Source organism: Oncorhynchus kisutch, linkage group LG11 (genome assembly GCF_002021735.2).
Source record: "Oncorhynchus kisutch isolate 150728-3 linkage group LG11, Okis_V2, whole genome shotgun sequence".
Taxonomy (NCBI): Eukaryota; Metazoa; Chordata; class Actinopteri; order Salmoniformes; family Salmonidae; genus Oncorhynchus; species Oncorhynchus kisutch.
In genome coordinates this window covers 30,140,740-30,165,263 of record NC_034184.2, presented here as the reverse complement: position 1 = coordinate 30,165,263, position 24,524 = coordinate 30,140,740, and the positions used below count along the sequence as shown (strand labels likewise).

General features: G+C 44.2%; 1 protein-coding gene across 2 annotated transcripts in view; it reads right to left on the bottom strand.

Moving 5' to 3' along the window:
* The window catches only part of LOC109899770 (attractin-like protein 1), a 338,304-nt gene that overhangs the window by 159,368 nt on the left and 154,412 nt on the right, over nt 1-24,524 (bottom strand). For both annotated transcript variants that reach the window (XM_020495283.2, XM_031835623.1), the window contains 3 exons: nt 19,432-19,526; nt 19,168-19,246; nt 17,221-17,378 (listed from right to left, as the gene is read on the bottom strand). In XM_020495283.2, coding sequence (XP_020350872.1) covers nt 17,221-17,378; nt 19,168-19,246; nt 19,432-19,526 — 332 coding nt within the window. The remainder of the gene's footprint in view (nt 1-17,220; nt 17,379-19,167; nt 19,247-19,431; nt 19,527-24,524) is intronic.

Sequence of the window (24,524 nt, the reverse complement as noted above, 5' to 3'; positions counted from 1 at the left end):
AGGGTAGTGAGGTCTGCACAACGCATCACCGGGGGCAAACTACCTGCCCTCCAGGACACCTACACCACCCGATGTTACAGGAAGGCCATAAAGATCATCAAGGACATCAACCACCCGAGCCACTGCCTGTTCACCCCGCTATCATCCAGAAGGTGAGGTCAGTACAGGTGCATCAAAGCTGGGACCGAGAGTCTGAAAAACAGCTTCTATCTCAAGGCCATCAGACTGTTAAACAGCCACCACTAACATTGACTGGCTGCTGCCAACACACTGACACTGACACTGACTCAACTCCAGCCACTTTAATAATGGGAATTGATGAGAAATGATGTAAATATATCACTAGCCACTTTAAACAATGCTACATTATTCATCTCATATGCATACGTATATACTGTACTCTATATCATTGACTGCATCCTTATGTAATACATGTATCACTAGCCACTTTAACTATGCCACTTTGTTTACATACTCATCTCATATGTATATACTGTACTCGATACCATCTACTGTATCTTGCCTATGCTGCTCTGTACCATCACTCATTCATATATCCTTATGTACATATTCTTTATCCCCTTACACTGTGTATAAGACAGTAGTTTTGGAATTGTTAGTTAGATTACTTGTTGGTTATTACTGCATTGTCGGAACTAGAAGCACAAGCATTTCGCTACACTCGCATTAACATCTGCTAACCATGTGTATGTGACAAATAACATTTGATCTGATTTGATATAACATTTGATTTGATTTGATTTGATTTACATCTCGTGTCTGAGCTGTTGAATTGCAACTCCACTTTGTCTCTATACTGATGTTTTGTCTGTTTGAATGCCTTACAGAGGCAATATCTACACTGTTTTATATTCCGCCATATTCCTAGTCACCTTGTGTCACGTTCTGACCTTAGTTCCTTTTTTATGTCTTTGTGTTAGGTTGGTCAGGGGGTGAGTTGGGGTGGGTAATCTATGTCCTTTTTCTATGTTGTTATATTTCTATGTGTTTGGCCTTGTATGGTTCTCAATCAGAGGCAGGTGTTGTTCGTTGTCTCTGATTGAGAATCATACTAAGGTAGCCTGTTTTCCCCATTTTGGTTGTGGGTGTTTATTTTCTGTTTAGTGTCTGTTCACCTGGCAGAACTGTTTAGTTTTCTCTTCGTTATTATTTTGTATAGTGTTCAGTTTGTTCAATTAAAACATGACGAACACTTACCATGCTTCATTTTGGTCCTCCTCTCCTTCCACCAACGAGAAGCGTTACACCTTGCCATGTTTAAATGCGGTGGTTCGCGCTTTCAGTTTTGCGCAAATTCCGCCATCTATCCATGGTTTATGGTTAGGGTAGGTGTTAATAGTCACAGTGGGTACAACATCTCCTATACACTTCCTGATAAACTCAGTCACCATATCAGTATATTTGTCAATGTTATTCTCAGAGGCTACCCGGAACATATCCCAGTCCGCGTAATCAAAACAATCTTGAAGCGTGGATTCAGATTGGTCAGACCAGTGTTGAATAGTCCTTAGCATGGGTACGTCCTGTTGGAGTTTCTGCCTATAGGAAGGGAGGAGCAAAATTGAGTAGTGATCAGATTTGCCTGAAGGGAGGGCCTTGTTGGCATCCCGGAAGTTGGAGTAGCAGTGTTTGAGTGATTTAGCTGCGCAAGTACTACAGTCAATGTGTTTTTTTCATCAAATTTGCTTCGTTAAAATCCCCAGCTACAATAAATGCATCCTCAGGATATAGACCAGGGCTGTTCAAGTCCGGTCTAGGAGGGAGGAAACACTTATGTTTGTTATTTCAAATCAAATCAAATCAAATCAAATTTATTTGTCACATACACATGGTTAGCAGATGTTAATGCGAGTGTAGCGAAATGCTTGTGCTTCTAGTTCCGACAATGCAGTAATAACGAACAAGTAATCTAACTAACAATTCCAAAAAAAACTACTGTCTTATACACAGTGTAAGGGGATAAAGAATATGTACATAAGGATATATGAATGAGTGATGGTACAGAGCAGCATAGGCAAGATACAGTAGATGATATCGAGTACAGTATATACATATGAGATGAGTATGTAAACCAAGTGGCATAGTTAAAGTGGCTAGTGATACATGTATTACATAAGGATGCAGTCGATGATATAGAGTACAGTATCTACGTATGCATATGAGATGAATAATGTAGGGTAAGTAACATTATATAAGGTAGCATTGTTTAAAGTGGCTAGTGATATATTTACATCATTTCCCATCAATTCCCATGATTAAAGTGGCTGGAGTAGAGTCAGTGGCATTGACAGTGTGTTGGCAGTAGCCACCCAATGTTAGTGGTGGCTGTTTAACAGTCTGATGGCCTTGAGATAGAAGCTGTTTTTCAGTCTCTCGGTCCCAGCTTTGATGCACCTGTACTGACCTCGCCTTCTGGATGACAGCGGGGTGAACAGGCAGTGGCTCGGGTGGTTGATGTCCTTGATGATCTTTATGGCCTTCCTGTAGCATCGGGTGGTGTAGGTGTCCTGGAGGGCAGGTAGTTTGCCCCCGGTGATGCGTTGTGCAGACCTCACTACCCTCTGGAGAGCCTTACGGTTGAGGGCGGTGCAGTTGCCATACCAGGCGGTGATACAGCCCGCCAGGATGCTCTCGATTGTGCATCTGTAGAAGTTTGTGAGTGCTTTTGGTGACAAGCCGAATTTCTTCAGCCTCCTGAGGTTGAAGAGGCGCTGCTGCGCCTTCTTCACGATGCTGTCTGTGTGAGTGGACCAATTCAGTTTGTCTGTGATGTGTATGCCGAGGAACTTAAAACTTGCTACCCTCTCCACTACTGTTCCATCGATGTGGATGGGGGGGTGTTCCCTCTGCTGTTTCCTGAAGTCCACAATCATCTCCTTAGTTTTGTTGACGTTGAGTGTGAGGTTATTTTCCTGACACCACACTCCGAGGGCCCTCACCTCCTCCCTGTAGGCCGTCTCGTCGTTGTTGGTAATCAAGCCTACCACTGTTGTGTCGTCCGCAAACTTGATGATTGAGTTGGAGGCGTGCGTGGCCACGCAGTCGTGGGTGAACAGGGAGTACAGGAGAGGGCTCAGAACGCACCCTTGTGGGGCCCCAGTGTTGAGGATCAGCGGGGAGGAGATGTTGTTGCCTACCCTCACCACCTGGGGGCGGCCCGTCAGGAAGTCCAGTACCCAGTTGCACAGGGCAGGGTCGAGACCCAGGGTCTCGAGCTTGATGACGAGCTTGGAGGGTACTATGGTGTTGAATGCCGAGCTGTAGTCGATGAACAGCATTCTCACATAGGTATTCCTCTTGTCCAGATGGGTTAGGGCAGTGTGCAGTGTGGTTGAGATTGCATCGTCTGTGGACCTATTTGGGCGGTAAGCAAATTGGAGTGGGTCAAGGGTGTCAGGTAGGGTGGAGGTGATATGGTCCTTGACTAGTCTCTCAAAGCACTTCATGATGACGGATGTGAGTGCTACGGGGCGGTAGTCGTTTAGCTCAGTTACCTTAGCTTTCTTGGGAACAGGAACAATGGTGGCCCTCTTGAAGCATGTGGGAACAGCAGACTGGTATAGGGATTGGTTGAATATGTCCGTAAACACACCGGCCAGCTGGTCTGCGCATGCTCTGAGGGCGCGGCTGGGGATGCCGTCTGGGCCTGCAGCCTTGCGAGGGTTAACACGTTTAAATGTCTTACTCACTTCGGCTGCAGTGAAGGAGAGACCGCATGTTTTCGTTGCAGGCCGTGTCAGTGGCACTGTATTGTCCTCAAAGCGGGCAAAAAAGTTGTTTAGTCTGCCTGGGAGCAAGACATCCTGGTCCGTGACTGGGCTGGGTTTCTTCCTGTAGTCCGTGATTGACTGTAGACCCTGCCACATGCCTCTTGTGTCTGAGCCGTTGAATTGAGATTCTACTTTGTCTCTGTACTGGCGCTTAGCTTGTTTGATAGCCTTGCGGAGGGAATAGCTGCGCTGTTTGTATTCAGTCATGTTACCAGACACCTTGCCCTGATTAAAAGCAGTGGTTCGCGCCTTCAGTTCCACACGAATGCTGCCATCAATCCACGGTTTCTGGTTGGGGAATGTTTTAATCGTTGCTATGGGAACGACATCTTCAACGCACGTTCTAATGAACTCGCACACCGAATCAGCGTATTCGTCAATGTTGTTGGCTGACGCAATACGAAACATCTCCCAGTCCACGTGATGGAAGCAGTCTTGGAGTGTGGAGTCAGCTTGGTCGGACCAGCGTTGGACAGACCTCAGCGTGGGAGCTTCTTGTTTTAGTTTCTGTCTGTAGGCAGGGATCAACAAAATGGAGTCGTGGTCAGCTTTTCCGAAAGGGGGGCGGGGCAGGGCCTTATATGCGTCGCGGAAGTTAGAGTAACAATGATCCAGGGTCTTTCCACCCCTGGTTGCGCAATCGATATGCTGATAAAATTTAGGGAGTCTTGTTTTCAGATTAGCCTTGTTAAAATCCCCAGCTACAATGAATGCAGCCTCCGGATAAATCGTTTCCAGTTTGCAGAGAGTTAAATAAAGTTCGTTCAGAGCCATCGATGTGTCTGCTTGGGGGGGGATATATACGGCTGTGATTATAATCGAAGAGAATTCTCTTGGTAGATAATGCGGTCTACATTTGATTGTGAGGAATTCTAAATCAGGTGAACAGAAGGATTTGAGTTCCTGTATGTTTCTTTCATCACACCATGTCACGTTGGCCATAAGGCATACGCCCCCGCCCCTCTTCTTACCAGAAAGATGTTCGTTTCTGTCCGCGCGATGCGTGGAGAAACCCGCTGGCTGCACCGCTTCGGATTGCGTCTCTCCGGTGAGCCACGTTTCCGTGAAGCAAAGAACATTACAGTCTCTGATGTCCCTCTGGAATGCTACCCTTGCTCGGATTTCATCAACCTTGTTGTCAAGAGACTGGACATTGGCAAGAAGAATGCTAGGGAGTGGTGCACGATGTGCCCGTCTCCGGAGTCTGACCAGAAGACCGCTTCGTTTCCCTCTTTTTCTGAGTCGTTTTTTTGGGTCGCTGCATGGGAACCATCCCGTGGCGCTGGTTGTAAGGCAGAACACAGGATCCGCATCGCGAAAAACATATTCTTGGTCGTACTGGTGGTGAGTTGACGCTGATCTTATATTCAGTAGTTCTTCTCGGCTGTATGTGATGAAACCTAAGATGACCTGGGGTACTAGTGTAAGAAATAACACGTAAAAAAACAAAAAACTGCATAGTTTCCTAGGAACGCGAAGCGAGGCGGCCATCTCTGTCGGCGCCGGAAGTGTAGTCCGGCGTTAGAAGAAGAAGATGAAAAATAGAAGTGTTTCAGCCCTCCAACATTAAAAAGCCCTGATCTAAACTCACTTCTTCTCCCTCTTCTCCCAATGTGATGGCAGCATCATTGATATCAAATAGAGCCTGTTGCGCGCTAACAGCCATCACCAGAGGCTTGTGCATGTTCCTGTCCCTGGGAACTGACATGACTGCAAGGGGGCGGGTCGAAAACAGACCCAAATGGGTCCAGAGTACCAGGAAGAGAGCTACCCAGCAGCTAGCAACAGCTACAGGGTACCCCAAAAACACTCACCAAGGACAAAACAGTCAGTAGCAGCTTTAGTGACCGCTGTGACTTGTATAAGCTCCAAACCAATGTAGGGATTGTATTGTTTATATTGAGTGTGGTGAAGAGAAATACACTGAGTGGCCTATGACTGACTGTGTCCTTTATAATTCATTTGTTTGTCTGTCTGTTCATTTTACAGTTAGACATTTATTTTGGTAAAGTGAACAGTGTTTGAATGTAAACAGTTTCCCTGTGAACTAATCCATTTCACCAACCTTTTACATGCCAGCCGAAAGGTTTGTTCTACATTTCAGAAAAAAAGTGAAAAGAAACAGTCCTACTGTTCAAATTTGAGTTCCTGTTGCAAGATCATCATTAAAATTCCTTACAAAATAATTCCTCTACATTCCGGTTGATATGTTAATGACTGAGTCACATATAACCCAATCAACATCCATGAACTAATAGCCCACGTGACATCTCTCTGTTTCCCATATTTTTAAACAGGCAGCACTTAACCTGGCCTCTCCTCTTACATCCATAGGAAAGAGGATCTCCTCCTGATAAGACCATCATCAGATAGAGATGCTGCTATGTTTTATGTGCCGTTTCAATTTCCCTTTTATCCAATAAAGGACACTTTGTCACTCCCATTGTCGGGAGGCGAGCGGCTGTTGAGGTACACCGCACAGTGCCTGTCAGCAATTACATTATGAAAGGCATTCTATTTAATGATGTCCTCTGAGAGGCTAAATAAGTGACTCTGTGTTGGGAGAAAATCTAATCACGGACCAATAGTGTGCCCAGAGCCGGGGAAACAACATGGCCGCCTCACTGAAACCCATTTAATCAGCTGAATTAGGCCTGGCCATGCAGGAGTCAGTGGAAAGACGCAAATCGATGAGAGGGTAGGATTCATACAGCCTTTATTTCTGTGGGGTGGCCGGGTAGGCGATTGATAGGGCCAGGACTTCACACACACAGCCTTCATTAAACAGACACTGGAGACACTCTGGAGGTGCCGGGGGGAGATGGAGAAAATGTGCTACACGTGAGCAGGTGTCATGTTACAGCCCAGGGCATCAGTTCACTGAGTATACCGAGTTCATCTTGATGGGTTCTAACTTATACACTTGAAATATGAAATATCCCTATTCATGTTAATGAATGAGAGAAGGGAACACAGAACGTTTATATTCTGTCAGAACATGTTTTTGTTAGACATTAGGTATCCTATGGAAAGGAGAAGGGCCACAGTCTGGTTACAATTGTTGGGTTGTAATTTGAAATGCACCAGAAGTTAAGGGTTATATGTAGGAGCAATGCATATGGTGGGGTCAATGGATTTTGGGATATGAGCCAGGTGCTTGGAATGTTACTAAGTAAGGGAAACGGCAATCACATGGTTGCGGTCACTGATAAGGGTGGATAGCTGTGGATTAGTGAGGAATGGGGGACGAGGTCAGGTCAGGTCACATGAAGGGAGAAGGAACAGTTTATTACCCACATCACTTAACTTCCTGCCTAGCAACAAAGATGTAATGTTTAGAGGAAAGGAGGAGACTCCACCTAAAGTGGGGTATATATACACTTGTACTGGTGCAATCATGTCTGTGTGTTCAGCTGTCTGAGCCATTGGGTGAATACACTTGGTTTGAGCTTTTCCTAGTTGTCAGTTTTTTCTCTGTTTATTTAGAACCTAACAATCCTGACAGGTTTATCTTCACTCACACCAAACTAACCATATAGAAGATTAGAGTAGTTCTGCTGAGAACTAATAATTGGTAATAGGGAACTCATCTTCTGTCAAAAAGGTTAAAACAGAAAATACACAGCAGTAAATGCATGAAGGTGGCAAGTACAGTACACCGTTCAAATGAATAGCTGTGAATTAGAACAAGATGGCGCCGATAGAGATGGATTCCACGCTTCAAGAATGTTTTGATCACGCGGACCGGGATATGTTTTGGGTAGCCTCAGACAATAATATTGACGTATATGCTGACTTGGTGAGCGAGTTTATAAGGAAGTGTATAGGAGGTGTTTTACCCACTGTTACCATTAAAACCTTCCTTAACCATAAACCTTGGATTGCATTTGCGCAAAACTGAAACGTACCACCGCATTTAAACATGGCAAGGCGACTGGAAACATGACTGAATACAAACAGTGTAGTTATTCCCTCTGTAAGGCAATCAAACCACCAAAGTGTCAGTATAGAGACAAAGTGGAGTCACAATTCAACGACTCAAACACGAGACGTATGTGGCAGGGTCCACAGACAATCACAGATTACAAAAGAAAACCAGCCCTGTCGCGGACAGCGACGTCTTTCTCCCAGACAAATTAAACAACTTCTTTGCACGCTTTGAGGATAATACAGTGCCTCCGACACGGCCCGCTATCAAAGACTGTGAGCTCTCCTTCTCCGTGGCCAACGTGAGTAAGGCTGCCGGCCCAGACGGCATCCCGAGCCGCGTCCTCAGAGCATGCGCAGACCAGCTGGCTGGAGTGTTAACAGACATTTTCAATCAATCCCTATCTGTCTGCTGTCCCCACATGCTTCAAGATCTACACCATTGTTCCTGTACCCAAGAAAGCTAAGGTAACTGAACTAAATTACTATCGCCCCGTAGCACTCACTTCTGTCATCATGAAGTGCTTTGAGAGACTAGTCCATGATCATATCACCTCCACCCTACTGTTAACCTTAGACGCACACCAATTTGTTTACCGCCCCAATAGGTCCACAGATAATGCAAATCGCCATAACACTGCACACTGCCCTATCCCATCTGGACAAGAGGAATACCAATGTAAGAATGCTGTTCATTGACTATAGCTCAGCATTCAACACCATAGTACCCTCCAAACTCATCATCAAGCTAAAGACCCTGGGTCTCGACCCCGCCCTGTGCAACTTGTTCCTGGACTTCCTGACGGGCCGCCCCAGGTGGTGAAGGTAGGAAACAACATCTTCACTCCGCTGATCCTCAACACTGGGGCCCCACAAGGGTGCGTTCTCAGCCCTCTCCTGTACTCCCTGTTCACCCACGACTGCGTGGCCATGCACACCTCCAACTCAATCATCAAGTTTGCAGACGACACTACAGTGGTAGGCTTGATTACCAACAACGACAAGACAGCCTACAGGCAGGAGGTGAGGGCCCTCGGTGTGTGGTGTCAAATAACCTCTCACTCAATGCAAGAAAAACAACAGAGATGATCATGGACTTCAGGAAACAGCAAAGGCAGCACCCCCTATCCACATTGACGGGAGAGCAGTGGAGAAGGTGGAAAGTTTCAAGTTCTTCGGTGTACATATCACCGTCAAACTGAAATGATCCACGAACACAGACAATGTGGTGAAGAAGGCACAACAGCGTCTCTTCAACCTCAGGAGGGACAAAAAAACGTTTACAGATGCACAATTGAGAGCTTCCTGTCGGGCTGTATCACCGCCTGGTACGGCAACTGCACCGCCCACAACCGCAGGGCTCTCCAGAGGGTGGTGCGGTCTGCCCAACCCATCACCGGGGGCAAACTACCTGCCATACAGGACACCTAGAGCACCCGATGTCACAGGACGGCCAAAAAGATCATCAAGGACAACAACCACCCGAGCCAATGCCTGTTCACCCCGCTACCATCCAAAAGGCGGGGTCAGTACAGGTGCATCAACGTTGGGACCAAGAGATAGAAAAACACCTTCTATCTCAAGGCCATTAGATTGTTAAACAGCCATCACTAGCACAGAGAGGTGGCTGCCTACCTACAGACTTGATATCATTGGCCACTTTAATAAATGGAACACTAGTCACTTTAATAATGCCACTTTAAGAATGTCTACATCACGCATTACTCACTTCATATGTATATCATGTATACTGTATCCTACACTATCTATTATTTACTATCTATTGCATCTTAGCCGCTCTGACACTGCTCATCCATATATTTTATACTTGTGTGTATTAGGTTTTGTTGTGGAATTGTTAGATACTGCTGCACTGTCGGATCTAGAAGCATAAGCACTTCGCTACACTCACAATAACATCTGCTAACCATGTGTGTGTGACCAATACAATGTGATTTGATTCGATGATATAAGACAGATGACTTGAGTAGCCTGTAGGTCAGGCAATCAGAGACAGAAAGGGAGAAACAGAAAAATAAGAGAGATGGAGGGTGATACATGTCCCAATAAAATTTGCAACAAAGAATCTCAGACTGCCTTGACCAGTTGAGTTACCATTGACTGGCTCTACAAATCGGAGAGATAAAAAAACTGAAAATACATTTCTGTAAAGTGTGATGTCATGGCAGAAGGTGCAAGGTCAGCTTGACAGATTCAATCTAAATCTGTTCCACAAGGACATACGATCAGCAGCTCACTCTGCCCTCCATCCAGCCCTGAGAGCAGGGGTGAGGTCATATGGCTACAGGGGCCACACTCATACTAACAGGGGGGGGGGGGGGGGGGGGCTGGGCACGTCCGTCATCCGGTGTAGTCTTTCCCGCCTAAGAGAATTGGGACAGAAATATTTCCCGCTACAGCTCAGCGATACATCACAGAAATAGTGTTCTAATGTATCCCGTCGTCACCACTGTAATTTGTCCTCGTGACTAATTGGCATATGAATAATAAAATGTTTCATGTGAGAGAAGGTAGAGGAGGACTAGAGCACAGCATGCAAACAGGATTCTTTTGAAAAACAAATATGTAGTGAAAAACATATAAACATGTCAATATACAGTACATAGTATAAAGACAATAACAAGTATAGTATACACCCACACATATTCTACCTATCACATCTTCCTCCAGATGTTAGTGAAGAGAAAGTGGCATTGCTACACAGACATCTGTCACACTAAGCGACTTCATATTCCCTGTGTTCAGGAGTGTTTAATTAGGAGGTTGTTTCCTTTCAGATCTGATTACGCTCTGTGAAGTGAATGTGAAAGGTATGTATTACTCTGTCTGCAAGTATGTGCGTGTGTGAGAGAGAGAGGGAGAGCGATCACTTAGTTGGGGAGTGTGTAACAAGCCTTCGGTCATTGTAACTACTGACACCGTCCGTCAGAGTCAGACAGAGTGTGAGTGACAGCTCTTAGTCAGTCAGGCAGTGTGTTGTACAGCACTCAGGCAGTCAGGATGTGTTGTACAGTGCTCAGGCAGTCAGGCAGTGTGTTGTACAGCGCTCAGTCAGTCAGACAGTGTGTTGTACATCACACCGTCGGTCAAGGAAGTGTGTTGTACATCACACCGTCAGTCAGGCAGTGTGTTGTACAGCACACAGGCAGTCAGACAGTGTGTTGTACAGCACTCAGGCAGTCACGCAATGTGTTGTCCAGTGCTCAGGCAGTCAGGCTGTGTGTTGTACAGCGCTCAGGCAGTCAGGCAGTGTGTTGTACAGCACTCAGGCAGTCACGCAATGTGTTGTCCAGTGCTCAGGCAGTCAGGCAATGTGTTGGACAGTGCTCAGTCAGTCAGGCAGTGTGTTGGACAGTGCTCAGGCAGTCAGGCAGTGTGTTGCACAGTGCTCCGGAAGTCAGGCAGTGTGTTGGACAGTGCTCAGGCAGTCAGGCAGTGTGTTGGACAGTGCTCAGTCAGTCAAGCAGTGTGTTGTACAGTGCTCAGGCAGTCAGGCAGTGTGTTGGACAGTGCTCAGTCAGTCAGGCAGTGTGTTGTACAGTGCTATGGCAGTCAGGCAGTGTGTTGGACAGTGCTCAGTCAGTCAGGCAGTGTGTTGGATAGTGCTCAGTAAGTCACGCAGTGTGTTGGATAGCTCAGGGGGTCCTCTGGGATGGTGATGGCCCAAAAAGAAGACAATGACCGGAGAGTGGAGGAGGATCCATCTTTACACCCAGTCTAACTGCCACAGTGAATAACATCACGTCAGGGACCAGAGCACACGGCTACACTCGCAATGTTAATGAGGACTGAAATGGTCACGGTCAACCTAGTTCCTACCATAAGAGGAGGAGTCCAGTGGGCTTGTTAACATCTTTGGAGAATAGATAAGCGAACACATACCTAATGTATTTCAGAGCATATACATGTCTAGGACACACACTATATCTGGGGGAAGGTTTAGAATTGTTCATATAAAACACTGTTAGGAAACTTTGATCTAAGTTCTTAGATAGAGTGCCTCACAGAGCAGAAATTGAGCCACCCCTTCTCTCTGAAACTGTAGACGATTTTCAATCAACTGGTGTGCCCCCATATCTGCAGGAAACAAAGAGAGTCTCAGTTCAATTCAGAGTGTGTATTATTCCATATGTATCCGTGTAGGAGAGTCCAAGAAAGAAAAAAGATAAGAGAGAGCAAGTAAAATCCTTCCAGAGTGGATGTGAAAGAGAAATAGAGAAAGAGGAGGACAGGGATCATAGCCCTGGTGGCGAAAGTTATCTCTCTCTTGTCATTAGATCAGTCCAGCCGGAGAAACCCAAGGCAACACATCTCACCAGCCTAACTCTGCTTCCATCTGACACACTTTGAAGTGGACACAGCTAGTCTGACCTGGGCTACACATCCCAGAATGAAAAACAATATGACTGGTCTGGAAGTCTTTATATGATAATAGATACAGAAAACTTGGCATACTTGGAATCAAAATCCAAAGAGTTTCTTCTCAAAGGATGAGTCAGTCAGATAAAATGACAGATGTTGGTGGTGCCATTCACTGAGGGTGAGACATCACTATATTTCATATAAATCAGATTTGCATTACATACTAAACCAAATCTGCAAAACAATATATGACTAATAATTGAGACTGGCCATTAGAAATCCTCTGGACAATTCCCCATCATTACCGTGTCCGTGTCGGAAGCCACCAAGGTCAAGAGAGTGGCGGGGCCTGGTCTCGTGTTACTGGTGAAAATGCGTCCGACTGAGATGGCTCTATATACGGCTGTGGGATAGTGCTCATGATAATCATGATAATTAACTTCTCACGTTACCATCTCATCTGTATAGAGCTCTGATAAAACAGCATTTATGGGAAATACTTATGAGCCCCGATCAATGGACCTTAACACATGCTGCAGGACAGTCTGCAATCAACTGCTACATTCATATCGGAATACTACCAGAGCACCTTCAACATTCTTTATGTGATATTCCCCTTTATGTGATATTCCCCTTTATGTGATATTCCCCTTTATGTGATATTCCCCTTTATGTGATATTCCCCTTTATGTGATATTCCCCTTTATGTGATATTCCCCTTTATGTGATGTTTATCTGTTTGAATGTCTGTTTGGTTGCTGCATCTAAAACCAGCTGGTGCTGCTCTGTTGTTCTCTCCCCGAAAGCTAAGACATTAAAATAAGAAAACATTTAATTACCTAGAAAAGCAGTGGGGACCGGGAGAGAAATCCCAAATATGAGCTACAGAGTGTGTGACAGTCCCAGAAGATGTGCAGCTCCTCTTTCAGATATTACATTGCAACATATGTCTAGCACAGGTCTGGGCAAAGGCCGGCTCGCCTGATTCAATACAGCCCACGGAATCATGCTCATGCTCAAAGTTTTTGAAAAACGTATTTGTTATTCAAACTAAAAGTCCAATGAATATTTTGTGTAATGATTTACCTCCCGCTGCTCGTGGGACATTTATTTTGAAATCACGTATAAATAACAACTGCACGAGGACAGACAGTGACTGACAGGCTGACACACACACACACACACGACACAGTTACAAATAGTAGCAAGCTAGAAATTGCGCAAAAATGAGTTTTTCCAAAGAGTTCAAAGAAAAGGCAAGTAGACAATGAATGTAGGGTGTTCCAGCAAGAGTGGACATTGAAATATTTATTTATTGAGGTATCAGGGAAAGATGTGTGCTTAGTGTGCAAAGAGAGCACTTGTCCCGCACAAGACGAAGCATGCAGAGAAATTTAGGAATATGTCTTCTGAGCAGAGGGCAAGTGCATCAAAATAGTTTTTTTCTCAGTTGCAAAAGCAGCAAGAACATTTCACAAAACTGCATTCAGCAAACGACGGAATTGCGAGAGCTAGCTACAGTATATATATCGTCCCACAAAATTGCTAAACATAGCAAGTAATTCGCTGAGGGCGAATTCATAAAATAATGTTTAATTGACTCTGCAGCAATACTTTGCCCCGACAAGACAGAGCCGTTAGAAAATGTTTCCCTGTCAAGACAAACAGTGACACGGCGTGTTGATGACATCTCAGAGAATATGGAATAATAGTTGAAAGACAAGGTAAAGGATTGCACCTATTTCTTCTTGGCTCTGAATGAGAGCAGTGATGCACGTGACACAGCGCAGTTGTTGATATTCTTACAAGGTATCACCCCAGACTTTGAAATTACAGAGGAGTTCACTTCAGTGCAGTCAATGAAGAGCACAACCACAGGGAAATATTTATTGGAGGAGGTTAATAAGTGTGTGGAAAAGCTGGGACTGAGTTTTGAAAAGTTATCCAGTGTGACCGTTGATGGGTGCCAAAACATTGGCCTTTTGAAAAGGATACAAGATCAAGTAGCTGAGCTGAAGCCAGATAAGAAAATGATTTTCCTGCATTGCATTATTTATCAGGAGGTGCTCTGGAAATGTGTTCTGGAAATGAGCCATGTTGTGGATACAGTCACTAAAGTGGTAAACTTCATAAGAGCAAAATCTTTAAACCACAGGCAGTTTGTCTCACTGTTGGAAGAGACAGAGTCAGGGAATGCAGATCTCCCCAACCACACAAATGTGAGATGGCTGAGTTTGGGGAAGGTGCTTAAAAGGGTGTGGGACCTGAAGTCGGAGATTACAAATGAAAGGAAAATATGTGGATTTCCCTCAACTGCAAGATAAAGAATGGTTGGCTGATTTTGCTTTTAATGTGAACATCATGGCCCTCATGAATGAACTGGATTCCAAACTAGGGAAGGGCCTTTTTGCACATCAGATGTACAGCCTTGTCAAAGCCGTCAAGGGAAATTTAGAGGTACAATCTCACCCACCTTCCGACACTACTAGTCTGTTCCCTATCAGATGACCAGAGGGAGAAGTATACGTCGCTGCTGTGTGCTTTGAACGGTGAGTTTTCTTGTCGTTTTGAGGATTTCAAAGTGTTGGAAAATGACATGCTGTTGGATTCCTCTCCTTTCACCTTCAATGTGGATAATGTGTCCAAAGACCTGCAACCTGAGCTTATCGATCTTCAGTCTGATGCAGTGATTGGAGAACTATTCAAAACAATGTCACTGTTGAGGTTCTATGCATCTCTCGATGAACAAAACTTCCCTAAGATTAGGAGTCATTGCTCAGAAGATGTCTGTACTGTTTGGGTCAACCTATGTATGTGAACAGACATTTTCAGTAATTATAATATAAGTCACGGCATAGATCAGCTCTTACTGACTCTCACCTCAGCAATCCTTCACATAGCAACGTCAGAAACTATACCTTCATTGCATGTTTAATAATGAAAATGCCTACCAAAAGGAGAGCATGAATGTGGTTTATTTCTGTGCATGTTAAAAAAGTAAAATAAGTAGCATATCTGGATGTGATTTACAGTAGATATATCTGTCAACACAGTCATACACATGATGTATGATTCTGGCCCGCGATGGCACAAATGTATTCTAATGTGGCCCTCCATGGAAAATAATCGCATTATCCAATACCTCCATTTTCTTTCTTTTTTTTGATCAGGACTATTTGAGTGTCTCAGTGTTGATTAACTAAGCATGCTACTTGCAGTCAGTCCATTCAATCAGATTTCAGCTCGTTTTATCACAACATTGGGTGTGACAGATATCTTAAAATATCACCGCCAAAGTCTACTTCAATTTTATGGATCATAAGATTAAACCATGAATATTTTGTATGGCTGTCTCAGTATTAAGGCAATCCTAAATAATTGATGGCGACACTACAAAACTCACGGATCATTAAAGATTATATTTTTGCCAAACACGTTTTATTATAGTTTATGCTCAAGGTCCTATCATGGCTTTATGCCTTAAAGAGACAGACCGAGAGTTCTGGAGCCATTTCACATATTTATATGTTCTGTAGAGACAGATATTGTTTAAATCAGATATTGTTTTCCAACAGTCCTCTCAAGCGATCAAATCCATTGCAGGAAGTATAAAACCCACATATTTTTGTAGGGGCAATTGTTCTCTGAGATTGAACAGTTATGACTATAACTACTGTTCCCTGAAGGAGGAAAATGAGGTACAGCACAGCTATGGTGACTTTAAGCGTTACTCTACTGAAGAACATTAGAATCCTGACCAATGAACACCATGCCTCACCAGAAGCCCTCCTTTCCACAGGTGAGAAACCAGAGGCACGGATTAATGACATACATTTTCACCCCTCTTCACCATACATTTTCACCCCTCTTCACCAGATTCACCAGGTGCTGTATCTCCTTTCCCAAAATCTCCACGTAATTGATGTGTGGCACGCTCTGTGACATAGTCCACAACCCCCGAATTGAGCTGCCCATGCACAGTACACCCCACCCTCAGGGGGATAGGTCTGTCATGATCACCTTGAGGGAAATAGCTCGACCCATGGGGTTCCCCAGCGACAACGACCGCGGGTCCCTCTATCGAGCTGAGACCATAGGTATGATGAGACACCCACAGTGACTAGGGGTTTAGGTGGTGCAATGATGCGTCCGAGCCAGTGTCTACCACCCGCCGCTGGAAAGTTTGCAAAGAAAAAGCCATATCTCAGACTGGCCAATAAAATAAAAAGATTAAGATGGGCAAAAGAACACAGACACTGGACAGAGGAACTCTGCCTAGAAGGCCAGCATCTCGGAGTGGCCTCTTCACCGTTGACATTGAGACTGGTGTTTTGCGAGTACTATTTAATGAAGCTGCCAGTTGAGGACTTGTGAGGCGTCTGTTTCTCAAACTAGATACTCTAATGTACTTGTCCTCTTGCTCAGTTGTGCACCGGGGCATCCCACTCCTCTTTCTATTCTGGTTATAGCCAGTTTGCGTTGTTCTGTGAAGGGGGTAGTACACAGCGTTGTACGAGATCTTCAGTTTCTTGGCAATTTCTCGCATGGAATAGCATTCATTTCTCAGAACAAGAATAGACTGACGAGTATCAGAAGAAAGTACTTTGTTTCTGGCCATTTTGAGCATGTAATCGAACCCACAAATGCTGATGCTCCAGATACTCAACTAGTCTAAAGAAGGCCAGTTTTATTGCTTCTTTAATCAGAACAACAGTTTTCAGCTGTGCTAACATAATTGCATAAGGGTTTTCTAATGATCAATTAGCGTTTAAAATAGATAAACTTGGATTAGCTAACACAACGTGCCATTGGAACACAGGAGTGATGGTTGCTGATAATGGGCCTCTGTACGCCGATGTAGATATTCCATAAAAAATCAGCCATTTCCAGCTACAAAAGTCATTTACAACATTAACAATGTCTACACTGTATTTCTGATCAATTTGACGTCATTCTAAATGGACAAAATTGGCTTTTCTTTCAAAAACAAGGACATCTCTAAGTGACCCCAAACTTTTGAACGATAGTGTAAATATTTTTAAACCTAATTTAATGTATCTACCTGGGTGGGGGTGTAACGCAGTTGTGGATTGTGAGATCACTACTGACAGAACCTCACCTGGATCTTGATTGGCCAGGAGAAGTTGCTGACGTAGACATAGAAGGTGATGTTGGAGTTGACCCGGAAGTTGAACTTCTCACAGGAGAAGCTGTCTCTGTGTTCCTGGATATTGGTCTTGGACACAATGGGCACCTCTTCACCAGAGATGGTGCCAGCTAGGGGGGAGAAGTGTGAGTCGTCATGGGAAGGACACAGAGGATAATACAGTCGGTCAAGGTCAAGCACACATACAGTTGAAGTCGGAAGTTTACATACACCCAATTAGCATTTGGTAGCATAGCCTTTAATTTTTTTTACTTGGGTCAAACACGCTTTTTCAGTACTGCCCACAAATGTTCTATGGGATTGAAGTTGGTGCTTGGTGATGGCCACTCCAATACCATGACTTTGTTGTCCTTAAGCCATTTTGCCACAACTTTGGAAGTATGCTTGGGGTCATTGTCCATTTGGAAGACCCATTTGAGACCAAGCTTTAACTTCCTGACTGATGTCTTGAGATGTTGCTTCAATATATCCACATAATTTTCCTCCCTCATAATGCCATCTATTTTGTGAAGTGCACCAGTCTCTCCAGCAGCAAAGCACCCCCACAACATGATGCTGCCACCCCCGTGCTTCACGGTTGGGATGGTGTTCCTTGGCTTGCAAGCCTCCCCCTTTTTCCTCCAAACATAACGATGGTCATTATGGCCAAACAGTTCTATTTTTTGTTTCATCAGACAAGAGGACATTTCTCTAAAAAGTACGATCTTTGTCCCCATTTGCAGTTGCAAGCCGAAGTCTGGCTTTTTTATGGTGGTTTTGGAGCAGTGGCTTCTTCCTTGCTGAGCGGCCTTTCAGGTAATGTCGATATTGGACTCGTTTTACTGTGGATATAAATATACTTTTGTACCTGTTTTCTCCAGCATCTTCACAAGGTCCTTTGCTGTTGTTCTAGGATTGATTTGCACTCCAACCTAAGTGCATGTAAACTTCCAACTTCAACTGTATAGGTACAGAGGGCATAGGTACTGCTGTGACAGTTCCGCCAGTCAAACAAAACCATGTTTAGTGATGACAGTTGAGAGTAGAAATAGGTAGCCAGGCTACTGACAGTGATGTTTTAGAAGACAGATGCACAGATTCTAGCAGCGAGAGTGGGTGTAACCTGTCAACACACATGTAACTCCCATCCAGAGACTTGATCTGTTCAAATAAAGCTTTAAAAAATGTAAGGAAAGTGTAATTCTACTTCCTTTCCAAAAAAGAGACATGCATGTATATTTTAAGTAGTCCAAATTGAAGACATTATCAATAATACTGCACTAATAGGGCAGACTTTGGGACAGCTTTAATAAAATATTACCCCAACTACTTTATCAGTGCCATAACACAGACTCACTGTAATTGTTCAGCACATATATTCTGAAGCCCTAAAGTTTCCTCTCAAATTAAGTAACAATTTTAAAAATAAAATGTTAAAAAAAAAAGAGTTCTGGGCCCTAAACATGCGAACAGTCTGGGCAAGGTTTTATCTTAATTGAAATCACACAAAAACACTTAAAAAATGCCCTAATGCCATAACTAAAAATATCACCACTGCATTTTTCAGAAGGGGCATTCCTCTACAGACATTCTTGTCTAATGAGAGACACTGAGCAGAACAACAAAGGCACCATTCCCTCTGGGTAAGATGACAAATAGAGTGAGATTCTGTACATCAGAGATTGTACATTTTATTTTTACCATCTCAGGTGACTAGTACAGTATTAAAATGTCCTATAATAGATTCTGTAGTGCACGGGGTGTACACTGTATGATGCTGAATGGGTTATATCCACCTTAGTGACTATAGCTAGGTGGTCAGTCACAATCAATGTTGTCAAACAGTCAAATAAACACTGACATTTACTACAGCACATACCGATCCAAACTATGGCGAAATGATCAGCTAAGACAAGTTACCTGTTGATCCAATAGACCAGGTGATGTTGAGGTTGAAGTTGTTGGATGCATTGATCGACATGTCCAAGTTCTTGTTGCTCTGTAAAATATGACCACAAAACGAGGTCGAACACGTGTATTCCACACCAACATTATGATGACTTGGAATAATACTTATGTGGGTTTTCTCTTCTTTACATAATCGATGCATGACATACATAACAGAAAGGCTACATGAGACCGTCCCGCAAGATGACTGAGGGAGGCCTCTGTGTGGTTACTGACCTGTTCAGGGGTGGCCATGAAGTTGATGGCGGTGTAGTGGTGGTCATCCTCCTGGAGAAGGCTGAAGGTGAACTGGTAGTCAATCAGCAGGTTGTCTGCAGGGACAGGGAGACAAACAGAAGATGAGGGATGTATTCTTAAAGTGCAGGGACACAGAGTCAGAACAACTCCCGTCGGGAAGAGTTGCCCAGGAATCAGACCACAACAAGTGCAAGTGACTGCCTTCCTTTTCATATCAATAATGCAGTATTTCAATCAGCACAAGCTGTACTAGGAAACAAGAGTAGAGGAAGATCAATATGACATGGGTGTACGGCTAATAGAAAGTATTCACTGGGATTCAATGCCCGTTCTATTTTTATAAACGTTTGTCCTATTCAATGACAGGGCCTCATTGTCTGAGCCACAATGGGCTGTAATGCTGGGATTTGGAACATTTACCATCTGGACCACAGCAGGACTCTAGGAAGGTCACCTTGTCTGATTCCATTCAGAAGACAGCCCTTGATTCAAAGGGTACAGTCTAGGAGGAGCCATGTGGGAGACGGTCTCTATTGGATTGTCAATATGCTCAGCAGGACGGTTCACTAACCCCTTCAGATCACTGTTATTAACTATTCAGAGGAGTTCAGGTTCCACCAGGGGTGCACAACTAGGGTTGCAAAGGGTCGGAAACTTTTTTCACTGGAAATTTGCCATGGGATGTTAAGCCCTGGAATTTGGGGAATTGTGCTTAAATTCATCAAAAAAAAGTTAGCTTACAATAGTGAACCTTTTTTGTGGGATACACATAAGGCAATTCAAGGTCTTGTGGCATATTTTGGTTAAACTATCCCCAATTCAATGGAATTCCAACACTCTGCATACACAGTGCATTCTTCCATCACATGTACAGCTGATTCTCAAGATCTTGCACACTAATGCGATTGAGCACACACTACTACACTGTCTGAGCCAAGGACTACATGATTTCTAGTCTTGATTACAATACTGGGTGGTGTGAATATATTTTATATGACATACATTATTTTTTGTTAACTAGTAAATAGTAGCCTACAGCAAAGTGTGTTTAAATCATTTCTAACTTGTTAACAATTTCTGATAGTGAGTTTTTGCTACCATGTGGGTTTTAGCTTGCTTGAGCCTGCTAACTGAGGAGTGTTAATGAATTTGTTTCCATGTTTCATTTTAAAACATGTATCTTACAAAGGAGTTGTTTAATCTAACTGCTTAACTATTTACATTGAATTGTATTTGGGGTTTTTTACAAAAAAAAATCTAATCTTTACAGGAAAATGACAAGGCACTACCTGATGTGTGGAGACATTTCACTACAGCTAATGCAGAAGGAAAAGCTGTGTACATAGATTCAGGGCATAACGTACAGACAAGGGTATGGTAGGGTCGAGAACAGAGGAGGTAAACCTAGGGATTGAGTGACGATGAGAGAGGTTCCATCTCTGGAGGCACCAGTTAAGTTAGGTGAGGTCTCGCATGTGTGGGGGGTGGGACAAAGGAGCTATCTATCTATCTACGGCATGTTGAGCGGGACTAGGGGCTCCGCAGTAAACAAGACAATGAGAGCTACCCTAAACAACAGTATACAAGGCATATTGACATAAGAGAGAGGCATAAAGCAGTCATGTGTTGATTGGGAGAGCTAAGACAACAGGTAAGACAGCAACGGGTAAACAGCTAAGACAACAACAATGGATAAATGGCGATGAATGGGCAGAGCGGGTCAGTTAGCTACACACAGGGCCTGAGTTCGAGGCTTGGGCCAACAGATAGAGCAGCAATAGATGAAACAGGGAGCCGTTACTACGCTAGGCGAGTGGGAGACACGGTGTTCAGAAAGCTACCGGGCCAGGGCAAGCAGATGGGTCTTCACCGACATCCACGACACAGAGGCCAGTTGAGAGCACATCGGCCGAATTACGTCAGCAGACCAGTCGTGATGGATCAGCGGGGCTCCGTGTCGACAAAGGGTCCAGGCCAATTGGCAAGAGATGTATTGTAGTTGGAGTACTTCGTTGGCTAGCCGGGAGATGGGTCTAGCAGGAGGCTAGCTCGAGGCTAACTGGTGCTTGCTTCTGGCCAAGGGCGTTAGCCACAATAGCCACTCAGTAGCTGCTAGTTAGCTGCGATGATCCAGTGTAATGGTCCAGAGCTTGCGGCAGGAATCCGGTGATATAGTGGAGAAAAGCAGTCCGATATGCTCAGGGCAGATATCACACTGTGCAGACTGACAGGTATTATCCGGGCTAAAGCGGCTAGTATCTGAGCTAAAGGTAAAGCTAATTAGCTGGCTAGCTGCTGATGGCTAGCTTCTGATGGAGGTTCCAGTTATAATGTTTTAAAAAATTGCAGATCCGTACCACATTGGGTGAGGACGGTTGCAGGAAGGTATATTTTATTCGAAAATGGAAAAAAGAGATTTAAATATATTGAAATATATACAACAACAACAAAAAAGAAACAAAATTAATATTACATGAGCCAAAACAACACACGTCTTACTGCTACGCCATCGTGGATTCAAGATGGCGTAGCATTTGCTGGATGCAGAGCTCAATGGAGTTCAAGTGAAGGTCAAGCAAATCATAGAGAAAGCAGACTGTATTGCAATCATCTCTGATGGGTGGTCGAATGTTCGTGGGCAAGGAATAATTAAGTACATCATCTCAACCCCTCAACCAGTATTCTACAAGAGCACAGACACAAGGGACAACAGACACACCGGTCTCTACATTGCAGATGAGCCAAAGGCAGTCATCCATGACCTTGGACCACAGAAGGTATTTTCACTGGTGACAGATAATGCTGTGAACATGAAGGCTGCTTGGTCTAAAGTGGAGGAGTCCTACCCTCACTTCACACCCATTCGCTGTGCTGCTCATTCATTGAATCTGCTCCTCAAGGACATTGTGGCACTGAAAACAATGGATACACTACAAGAGTGCAAAGGAAATGGTTAGGTATGTGAAGGGTCATCAAGTTATAGCAGCAATCTACCTCACCAAGCAAAGTGAGAATAATAAGAGCACCACATTGAAGCTGCCCAGCAACACCTGTTGTGGTGGTGTTGTCATCATGTTTGACAGTCTCCTGGAGGGGAAGGTGTCTCCAAGAAATGGTCATATCGCAGTCTGCAGATATGGACAGCCCCATCAAGAGGATCCTCCTGGATGATGTATTTTGGGAGAGTGTGGTAAGCAGCCTGAAACTCCTGAAACCTATAGCAGTAGCCATTGCAGGGATTGATGGAGACAATGCCATCCTGTCTGATGTTCATACTCTGCTTGCAGATGTAAGAGAAGAAATCCGTACTGCAGAAGAAGAAACTGCAGTTCTGAAAAACGTGAAGATATCTGCCTGAAGCCCATACATGCCGCAGCGTACATGTTGGACCCCAAGTATGCTGGCAAGAGCATCCTGTCTGGTGCAGAGATCAACAAGACCTAGGGTGTCATCACTACCGTGTCTCGCCACCTTGGCCTGGATCAGGGCAGTAGTAGTTTCTTGGCAGTATGGCGAAGTACACTTCCAAGCAAGGGCTTTGGGATGGAGATGTAATATCGCAGTCGTGCCAACATATCTCATCAGCCACCTGGTGGAAGGGACTTTGTGGATCTGAGGCTCTTTCCCCGGTTGCCTCCATCATCCTCCAAATCCCACCAACATCAGCCGCCTCAGAGTGCAACTGGCCCTTGTTTGGGAACACACACACCAAAGCACGCAACAGGCTGACCAATGCAAGGGTTGAAAATTTGGGCTTTTTGAGCCTGACAACGAGCCATCCTCAACAAGGTTGGAAAGTGACAGTGAAGATGAGGCCTCAGAGTCTAATTTTCAAGAGGTGTACATTGAGGAGGTCCAGGGAGAAGACATGGAAGCCTGAGAGGACGACAACCAAAGCTTTAGTTTCTAGACTATCATTTTACAGATGTATGTTGAACATTTTTTGGGGAGATGTGATGGATCATTGGGGATCATTCAATATTCCCTTTCTTTTGTTGTTCAGTGAAATCATCACATGTGAAGAGTCAACTCATTTAATTAAAGTTCAATTCGTAACTAAAATGTTTGGTTTTTCCTATTGGAAGGATTTAATCATTTGCAATTATGTCTACTTATGATAAGGTCAAATGTTTATGTTTCTGTCTCCATATCGGGGCGGCAGGGTCGCCTAGTGGTTAGAGCGTTGGACTAATAACCCACAGGTTGCAAGTTCAAATCCCTGAGCTGACAAGGTACAAATCTGTCGTTCTGCCCCTGAACAGGCAGTTAACCCACTGTTCATAGGCTGTCTTTGAAAATAAGAATTTGTTCTTAACTGACTTGCCCAGGTAAAAGAAATATGATATGGTAAATATATCCAATTTAAAAAACATCTACATTTAAATGATATTAATTTGCATTTATTCCAGTTAATCCCACATATTCCTGTTAATTCCCATGGCAAGTTTCCACCTCTGAATATTCCCCAAAATGTGCAACCCAATGCACCCAACTCCGGTCCTCAAGTGGTTGCAGGTCCTGCTGGTTTTCCTTTTTTGCAATTTGATCAGACATAGGAGGCCAGGTATGCGCACTCTCTGGGCATTCAATGATATGAACTCATCAATTCAGTGCCAGGGACCATTTGAAAACGCAGGGATACAGTCCTTGTGGACTGGAGTTGTGCAGCCTGCGAAGCCTATAAAACACAATGACCATCACAACCAAACCCCACTCACTATGAGGAAATACCATTTTCATAGTTAGTCAATGACAGCTGAATGCACTACATGTCTCAGAAGCTCACACTGTGCCATTCACTTCCCCATTTCACGGCTTCTATGAACTGCTGTTTATCAGCCACGTGAGAAGAACAAACAATTGTTTATCATCGTTCTAACTCGACAAAATAATACTCCTGCTGAGTTCAGAGAGGACTTCATTTGACTTCCTTTCAGAACGCACATTTCAAGCCTTAGCGAGACGAAAGGAAATTATGTTCGACAAATAGTTGCATTTTGTTTAGTCGCCATGCCGAATTAAAGGAATTAGCAGATATCAGATCAAAGCCAATGTGTGACTCTTTCTCCCTG